General features: G+C 39.2%; 1 protein-coding gene across 1 annotated transcript; it reads left to right on the top strand.

The window, feature by feature from the left end:
• The first annotated feature begins 32 nt into the window (after positions 1-32).
• On the top strand, positions 33-9786 carry LOC117292738 (tubulin--tyrosine ligase-like protein 12). The gene is made up of 11 exons (XM_033774888.1): positions 33-201; positions 1212-1402; positions 2284-2482; positions 2931-3096; positions 3643-3961; positions 4622-4831; positions 5479-5593; positions 6170-6321; positions 6886-6979; positions 8111-8318; positions 9018-9786. Exons 1-11 carry the CDS (start codon positions 79-81, stop codon positions 9167-9169), a joined length of 1929 nt encoding a protein of 642 aa, XP_033630779.1. The 5' UTR covers positions 33-78; the 3' UTR covers positions 9170-9786.
• The last annotated feature ends 364 nt before the right edge of the window (positions 9787-10150 follow it).

Raw genomic sequence — 10150 nt, 5'->3', positions numbered from 1 at the left:
GAACACTAGGTACCATGCGCACGTGTGTTTGTGATTATTTTTTGCATCAAAAGTTGTTGTATTAATATCGAAAGAGGCATGGAAAACGGACTGGAAAACAACGAGTACAACGATTTTGTACTCGTCCATAAACCTCAACTAGAAAAATCAGGAGTTCCACAACATTTCTGGCATAGTTTGTATCTCAAACTAAGTAATCAGGTATCGATAAGCAAACAAAAATTGAAGCAATGTTTGTCTGTACATGGGATTGGGAGGTAGATTACTAGATGACAATCATACAATTACAATGGTCAGACAGTGGTCAGTGTTAGTTACGTTACCTGCGTGCGTGTGTGTTTACTGTACATATTAGTGCAGTATGGCGTACGGTATAGATTAATTGTACCGATTAGTGAGTGTGTAGGAGGGATATACGAACCGACGTATATCTCAGTGTAGCCTGTGTCATGACTGTAGGCAACACATCGAGGGTCCAGCAGTCAGTGAGGCGGGCGGGGCTGTGGGGGGAGGGGGGTCACAAATCACAGGGACAAACAGAAGATAAGTATAACAATAACTTAACAGTAATAATAGTCAGTAAACATGTCAAAATCACAAGCCAGTCACAAAAAATGTCCCAAAATAACCAAAAGACCCACAAACAAAATGGAAAAGTTTCTGTATGGCGCCACCACTTTTTCATTCGAAATAAAATAATATACTATATAGTATCTAATTTACCTGATTAATATATCCCTTTTTGTAAAAATGAGTGAAAAAGTGGTGGCGCCATACGGAAAGTTGTCCAACAAAATAGATAGCTTAGTAAACCGCCTTACTGCTGGCTTTTCCTACTTCATCGGTATTTGGCATAGTCCTTCAGTCAGGATGTAAATGCCAAAATTCAGGCAGTTAATGACCCCATTTAATTGAACTTGCGATCATTTTTTGTGCTCTGAATTGATTTTAGTAATGATTTTAGGCCCCTGACTGAATGGAGAAATCGCTCATGACTATCGAAGGATTCTCTGTAAGTGTAGTGTTATATAGACGATTGTCCTTCCTCAACATCATTCATAATGTCAAGTGACAGATTTGCCCCTGATGCATTTTAAACAGTCGTTGATTTACATCCACTACCCATATTTTAAAACGGCTTATACTATAGTTATATATAGCCTCCATCATTAAAACCTGAAGATTTTATTTATTTTCCCCAACCAATGCAGGTTTACGATGCCGGTGAAAAGTTTATGCTGACGTACATGAATGATGACGTTGTGGAAGAATGTGAAGAAGACAACGATGAGGAACAAACTAGAAATAAAATAAATGAGGAGAATACTGGAGAAGACAAACCACCAAAGCTGAAAGTTGTTGTGAGTCACGAAGATGGGTTGTCTTCTTCTCATGAAGACAGGTGTGTGTCAAGATGAAAATATTTGTTTCTTGAACTTGTAGTTGTGTTGCTAGCTATACAGCTAGACTTGTGGACAAGATGTTAATGGTCTGTCATTGTGAGATAGTAGAGTCATCGTGGTGGTAAATACTGCTCTCATGAGATGACTGGTGTGGGAAGCTGCTGGCTGCTGACTTCAGTTCTCCGCTGTTAAATGGGACCGTAGTTGTGAGAGCAGTAGTCCTGGGAGGGCAGCAGTCTCGCGAGAATAGGAACCCTGTCACTGTGACATACATTTAACGACTAGTCCACAAGTCTACTATACAGCTCGCAGTGTACAGTAGTTGTGATGATCAAAATGATTTGGCCAATCAGGTTTGCTCAGTGGTTTCATTCCCTGCCTTCCACTTCAGTGACCCTGGTTTGAATTCCAGACTGGAGCCTTGATCAGGTTTTCAGTCCCTACCTGATTGCATGGGTTATCTCCCTCATTTTGGGGATGCCTGACCAGAGGAGCCTAACCTTACCAACCTGTCACCTGACTTGAACGATCTGACCTGACTGACCTGACCAGACCCTGACATGACCAGACAGGCCTGACTGGACTAGCCTGAACGGACTGCAGGATCTGACCATACTGACCTGACCGGTCTGACCTGACCGGACTGACCTGACCGGACTGACCTGATCGGACTGACCTGATCGGACTGACCGGATCGGACTGACCTGACTGACCTGACCGGACTGACCTGACCTGACCTGGCCTGACTTGACTTGATCTAACCTGACCAGTGTGCATGACCTGACCTGATTTGACCTGACCTGACCAACATGACCAGACATCATGACCTGACCAGATGAACCAGACCTTACTGATCGGACTATTCCATTCTTGTTTACAGCATCTTTCTGATTGACCATGCTTGGACATATCGTTTGATCGATGCAAGACATCAGCTCCATGAAGTCCCAGGGTTGCTGGCTAGACTGATGAGTCTCATGGAACTCAATAGAACGGCTGAAGACAACGACGATGCATGCATTGATAGAGTGCTGGAAGAATCATGGAAGTACAACCGTACATACAGCTTAAACATACAGGTAAAGTTAAAGGTCATGGGTTAAATTAATCAGGATTGCGAATCAACAGCATGGGTATTGGGCGCACTATTCAAGCAATCTATAGGGTCAAGTACTTTAACTGAGCACACAAACCGTCCACTGTTAGCAGCCGCACCCTTGTCTGGATGCTGAATAGGCTTTGACAAGTAGCCGGATAGATGTAGGTAATGATTTGAAAGGTATAGACAGTGCTGTCAGTGTCGTTGAGTGTTTTTAATGCAGATCAATGAGATTTGATGATTGTACAAATATGTTTGTCCATAGGTTAGGGAACAAAAGCATCTCGCTCAACCTTTATACCCTAAATGTTGCCATTAATTTGCTGCTTATTATTTAATCATTGTGTGCTTGATGTATCTCATACCCTCAAGATGCTCAAGATCAATCTGACATGTCTTAGCATAATTTATTTTGTTTTCCATTGAAGGGACTGAGTACTGAGGACAAGCAGCCAGTGTGGTACATTCTGGATGAATTTGGGTCACGTATTCACCATTCGGATACTCCAAACTGTCGTCTGGTACCACTCCTCTACGCATCACAGAACATTGCATATGACCTGCTGTTTCCCTTAAGGCACCTGGAGTATGGAGGTAGGGAACTGTCTACATTATCCACAGATATAGAACACAGACAACGCTAAGCACAATTTGTTAAATAGGCATGAATTGGCAGTTTACTTGCCCCAAGAGGTCATAAATGGCCAGTTTAAAGGCAACAAGTACCTTCGGCTTTTGGAACCGTTTGTTTGTTTATTTGTTTGTTTGTTTGTTTGTTTGTTTGTTTGTTTTATTCACCAAATAAATGTAGATGTACATGTATACAACAAAACTAACCTGTGAACATTTTATTTCAAAAGGAGGTTGCGTTTTTTATATATCTTTGAAACTTCCCGAAGCAAATAATGTCCATCAGGAAGGTAGGCATTATAGGAATAACCAATCTGATGAAAAATGATATCTTTTTACAAACTTTAGTGTTTCTCAAAGTTTGTATAGTTGCCATTAATTTTCAGTGATTACCAAACGTTTACAGACCGTGACCCTTTAACGCAGATTGAAACCTGTGACTCGACAGACATTGTTGAAGTGGTGATAACACTAATTTCTAGCTCGCTCCCTGTAATTGTCCATTTTTAGAGGACGTAACGGTGGACTTTGCCTTCAATCATCCCGACCCACTGATGCGCCAGATTCACCTGTTACCATGGCAACACAGTGACCTAACCCACGTCAGCACAGAGCACCCTGAACCAGACGACGCTTATCTCTCCCGATGCTGTAACTACAAAGCTCCTGTAGTAGGTGATGAAATCATCTTACCGGACACCTCTAAGCAGCTGAAGGTCTTTAGTAATAACTCTCAGGCTTCAAACAATCTTAAACATCCAAAGTTTGTGATTGTTGAGAAAGAGGAAGAGGCGGATATTCTCTACGTTTCAAAAAATAGAGATTACAGGTTGGTCAATTGTGTCGTATTCAAAATTCCAAAATTATTGTAAATTTTATTTTGGTCTTGCTTAAGACCTTTTCACACTACTCTGTACCCCTGGGGACCTCAGGACATAGTAGTGGGTCCTTTCACACTGATCTACCCCGGCAAGTTTGTGTTTGTTGAGAAAAAGGAAGAGGCAGATGTTCTCTTTGTGTCGAAAAATAAAGATTACAACGTTCCTAAATTTGGTTTATTTTGATTTTCCTTGACATTTGGTTGGAGACAAAAATGTATTTTACGCATTACTTCAAAAGTGAAATATTTTTCAAAAAGCTTTATAGTATCAAAGGCTGCTGTAGGCAACTAATCAAAAATGTGTATAACAATTAATTTTAATAGTGATTACCGAATGTATACCTTCCCTTTAAGCACCTCGAGTGTTATTATTGCGTATCAAATTTTCCCCTGCATATATTGGTGTCACTGTTAACAGTATCTTTTAAAAACAATGAAATTTCAATCGCGGTTTCGTAGTCTTTATGGAATGCTTAAACTTTATTTGATACATTTTTTGTTGTTGCCAATATTGGAATAAATGTCTATACAACTATTATTCATGTAACTTTTTGAGTTGTAAGAATCATTGCAGTACATAATTTGAGATTTCATTTTCATTACCGTCAGGAAAATTTCCACCGAGACCCACCAATTCATCAGCCAGTTTCCTGGAGAGAAACTTATCACAACCAAAGATCTTCTTGCCTTTGTTTCTAGACGAGCAGGAACAAAGGACCAATCAGGGAGAAGCATTGGCCCAAAATGGCTCCCAGTGACCTTTGACCTGCTGCTGGCATTGCCTCAGTTTGTATCATACTTTCAACAACAAAAACAAAAGTGAGTTTTCAATTGAGTCTCTGTCTTAACCCTTGGTCTACAAAGTGCAAAACACAGATATGGAAAATAAAAACAGAGATATGGAAAGCTTACGCTGCACTTTATCCAATGATCAACTATTTTATCCAATTAAATCATTGGGTCTGTAAAACAGGTGTCTGTCTTTATATCCTTGGGCATAGGGAAAGGGACAAGTCTACTGCACGTCCCTTGGCCCATCCTTAAAGGGACATGTTGCCTTGGATCAGTCAAGTTGGTGCATGGAAAGTGTTTGAAACCATTTGTTATAAAATGTATATGGTTAGAAAGATGTTTTAAACGTAGCATATAATGATCCACACAAATATAGTTCACAAAGTATGAGGAAAACCGCGCACTTTCGAGGCATGTTTGTGTGGATTATTATAGTCTACTTTTAAAAAATCTTCCTAACCATATCGATTTCATATTAAAAAAAAACTGTTTCAATTGCTTTTCATGGAACAACTCGCACGATCCAAGGCAACATGTCCCTAAATGAAAATATCTAATGTGCCACTGTAGATTCAGACAAAAAAACCTCACCTGTTAAAATAATCCAACAGCGAAAGTGGCTGATTCAACATTGAGTTCTTAATAATCTCTTTGTTGTGTTTTTTTCTTCCCAGGGGAGCACAAAATATCTGGATTTGTAAGCCGGTTAATCTAGCCCGTAGTCTGGACACCGTGGTAACCAATGATCTGAATCATATCATCAGACAGACAGAAACAGATATTCCAAAGGTAAGGGCTCTTTTCGAAACCATGGCTTCTGCTTCGGATTTGGCTCAGGCTAGCTTGGCTCCGTCGGTTGTTTTGACAATTTGCGCGTGCTTTGCAGATACGCGGTCGGGGCTTCAGATGAGAGAACAGAGCCTCAAGCCGCACGCATCCAAAGCCGAAGCCGTGGTTTCAAAAAGGGTCATGGAAATATGTGACTTAAGAAGGATTATCTGAAATAAAAAGGTCACAACTCCTTTAAGGTGATCCTCTGGCTGCCACTTCCCAAGTTGTGTCGTAAACTTGGGTGTGATCATTGGCTACACGGCATTTAATGGGTGTATGGCTTCTGGTTGCCTCTACCCCTCCCCGACCAAACAAAGATATTGACAAAACAGGGAAACCACCAACATATGACAAGATGGCTCAATTGGAAGAGTCTCGGCACCTTAAACCGGGGGGCATTGGCTCAAATTCTGCTCTAGTTATTTTTATCTGTGTTCAACCCCAAATTATTTCAGATTTACCTGGTCAGTTTCCGTTGTGGCTTATGACTTGATAGGATACAAATAGCGGTCAATGTTAACTTTCTTTATACAGGTTGCCTGTGAGTATTTGACAGACCCAGTCCTGTATCTCCGGGATGGGATCGGACCAGTCAAATTTGATCTTCGTTTTATCGTTATGTTGTCATCGGTGAAGCCGTTAAAACTTTATGTCTACAAGATCTTCTGGACTCGATTTGCTAACAAGTAAGTCATGGTACCACGGAGCCGCTTCTCACAATGTTTTATATTATATAATTGACATACAGATCCTTGTCAATTGATTGGTGGAACTCACTTCACGTGACATTCACTATTGCTCCCATCCGCACCGGCGATCAAAAAGACCTATTCGCCCATGGGGAATAGCATTTCCCATTCAACAGTTAGGATCATCCTCGTTCCCAATGTTTTTGAGCAGTACAGCGCCGCCGCGCCGCTGCTAAAACAAAGGAGCACCTGTGCAAAAGGTTGTGATCCGATTGCTATTAAATTCGCCTCGTGAAATGGAACAGTCCAAATTTTACCTTGCGATAATATTCCTCCCATTCCACTCTGAGTCACTCAATATTTGTATACTATCAACCTCTCCCCATTACTCGTTACCAAGTAAGGTTTTATGTTAATCATTATTTTTGAGTAATTACCAATAGTGTCCACTACCTTTAAGTTCCATTTGTCTCGTTGTATATTTTAAAAAGCAAACCCTGCCAAGGACAATCCGATGTGTATCTCATTAGAGTCAATGTGTGTTTTGTTGATTACTTACAGGCCATTCTCATTGGATCATCTTGATGATTACAACAAACACTTCACTGTCATGAACTACGTCACAGGAGGTGAAGTTGGAGATAATTTCTTTCAGGTAATTTTAGATCCATTTTGTTATCCATGTAATAATAATAATAACAGTTTAAGGGATTACACGGTGATGCGCGTAATATGCACAAAGCAAGCCTCTTTTCCTTTAGAATGATAAATATTTAATAAACGGAACCTCTGCATTCAAGTGACATTGAAAGGATGAAGCAATAGGATTTGGTGTATTGCTTGGAGACACAAGTGCCACGATTGGGACTCGAATACCCACGAACACAGAACACCAGATCTTGAGTCCAGCGCACAAGACCGCGTGTCCATGACAGTTTGGCATACCATGATATTGGAGACAAAGACCACGAGCAAGCTGGAACCATAGTTAATTGCATGCCTGGAGCTTTATACAAGCTTTTGGAAATGAATGTTGGAAAGGACCAGACAAGTCTTGCAAGTATTTGTTGGAACGTTAGGTTCCCACGTAAATTTTCTAAATGGGTAATTATTCCCTGGCCTAGAAAATTTTCCAATATTTGACACTTATAGACCGAAGATTATAGAAAGCTGGAGATGGGGAATTCGGGCTGAAATGTAAAATAAAATTATCATTATTAATGATGTTATGTTTTTGTGCTTTACAAATTAGTGTCATTGTCTACTATGTTGCTTTCTATTCTTTGTATCTTCCATGTGATGCTTGTGTGTCTTGAATTGTAGTATCAGAATATCAACTTATCAGTACTGTTACCTACCCTTTATAAGATTTTTTTGTCTACAAATGTTTTCTTTAATAAAAATGTTGTTGTTTAAACATGCAGATAAATGATTCAAAAATGTATTCACAGTGATTGTACACCGATAAGTGTATGACCTTTGACCTTGTATGTAAATTATTTATTAATATTAACTAGAAATCTCGTGTGATGCCGACCTCATGTTCAATTATGTGTCTCAATTATTCTTCATCAAGTGCTATATAAATGTTCTGTATCAATTATTGTTACTATAAATTTGAGACTAAGTTGTGGAAAACCAAAGGTCAAAGTTATTGTTCACTGTTCCCAGTTCTACCAAAATGTGCCTCAAATGTGATTACATAAATTGTTCACTAATTATATGACGCTTTGCGTATTCGGATACATTAAATTACTTTAAATTGAGTTTGATGTTTTTCCATTAGGTGCTTTGGCATGAGTTTGCCACCAATTTCAACCAGCAGTTTCCTAGTTACAACTGGGAGGATACAGAGTCCAATATTCATCAGATGATTCTGGAGTTCTTCCAGGCGGCAATATTGGAGCCTCCGCCTAAGGGTATTGCCCACTGCCCATGGTCAAGAGCTATGTATGGATTGGACGTCATGCTGAAATGGGACACCAATCATGCTGGTAAACTGCTTTTACATTGTAGATGCCCAATGCGCCGTAATTTTGACAGCGGGAGGGCGCTCTAAAACATGTTTTTATCACTTCCAGGGGTATATTCATTCATACAAAAAAAAAAAGTTATTAAAGACTGTAACACAATACCAACACAGACATCACATCCATCACAGACAATAAGACCTCTAAAGGAGCCGTTATAACACGCCTCTAAGGCAAATTAAAACTACAGGGCAACAAAAGTGACAGAAAGGCGATTAAGCTGTGCGGGAGGAATCACGTATACCCCGGAAGTGATAAAAAACTATTGTGAGTGTCAAATTTTTGATTCCCATAAATGGCCGCTCGTGTTAGTTAGCAAAGTAAAAGGAAAACCACTCGAGGCAAATTTGTGTGGATCATTGTATTCTACTTTTAAAACGTCTTTCTAATCATATGCATTTTATAACAAACGGTTACAAACGCTTTTCAAAGAGCAACTCGACCGATCCAAGGCAACGTTTTCCTTTAACTTCTAAGGGAAACAATAAATTGCTCAACTCTCAATTTGATTGTTTTTATTCAGGAGAGAACGCTTTAATTTTCCAAGGGAAACATTAAATTACTGAATTCTCAATTTGATTGTTTTTATTCAGGAGAGAACGCTTTAAACTTCCAAGGGTAACATTAAATTACTGAATTCTCAATTTGATTGTTTTTATTCAGGAGAGAAAGTCATGCAGCCTGTTCTACTTGAGTGTAATTTCTTCCCAGACTGTGAGAGAGCTTGCTGGCATCGGAAAGAATTCTTTGACGACATCTTTAGTACCCTCTTCCTTGGGGATATAACGGACCGACCAGTGAAAGAGCTGCACTGAAATAAAAAACTGAAGTAGTTTACTTTATTACAGTTAGCTCTGTATTACTCAGTACTTTTCCGAGTATAACTGTATAATGTTTGAAAGAATACATAATTCTCTTTAACTGTTATCTCCTGAATGTAATCTGTATTTTGCTATTTATCCTCTCACATATCACTAGTAATGGCAGTATACAAGAAGATTTCTTCCCTTTCTGGTTTCTAAGCTGTGCCAAAATTGTGAAACAGTTCTAAGCGCCTGGCATTTCCCTCTTTGTTGATCCCCTGTAGTTGCATGACTGCTATTTTTAAAACTTCTAACATGCTACACTGTGAACATTTTCATTTTACTTGTTCCCTATTTCATAGAGCTGCTTAAGCAAACAGTACTGCTTTTACAGTTTTCTACTAAGCAAAAATAAGCAGGACACCAGTCACAGATGGCACTTGTGTTATCATTTGACTGGTTAGACAACTCTGTTTAATTGAATTTGTTTTGTGCTCAAGCAGCTGTATGAAGTAGGACCCAGATGGTCAGAGCAGGGAATTGTTGGAATGAAACGCTTAAAGGAACATTACAAAAATTGTTTTTGCTAACAAAACAGTTGCTGGCAGTGTAAGCACTTTATGTAATCCACCTTATACATAAACTGACAAACCTGTAGAAGTTTGAGATCGATCGGCCATTTGGGTCACAAGAAAAAATAGTGAAAACCCGATTACAACTTGATGCCAAAATAAAAATGAATAAAACGCTCACTGAGCGATAAAATCCAAACGCGAAGTTAGATTGTTTATTTCTCATAAAAATAATATGAAATTTCAGACAGAAATATTTCAAGGGATGTTTTCTACTATCATCATCATTAGACCGTGTAAAGTTTATGTAAATCTGTGATCTTCACGATTTTGGTTTCTTACCAATTCTGTAATGTTCCTTTAACACAAAGGTAAATGAGCTTACTTGATTTTCATGGGTTATTGATTAAGTAACCGACCT

Source organism: Asterias rubens, chromosome 7, assembly GCF_902459465.1.
Source record: "Asterias rubens chromosome 7, eAstRub1.3, whole genome shotgun sequence".
Classification (NCBI taxonomy): Eukaryota; Metazoa; Echinodermata; class Asteroidea; order Forcipulatida; family Asteriidae; genus Asterias; species Asterias rubens.
This window is presented reverse-complemented; position numbering and strand designations above follow the sequence as displayed.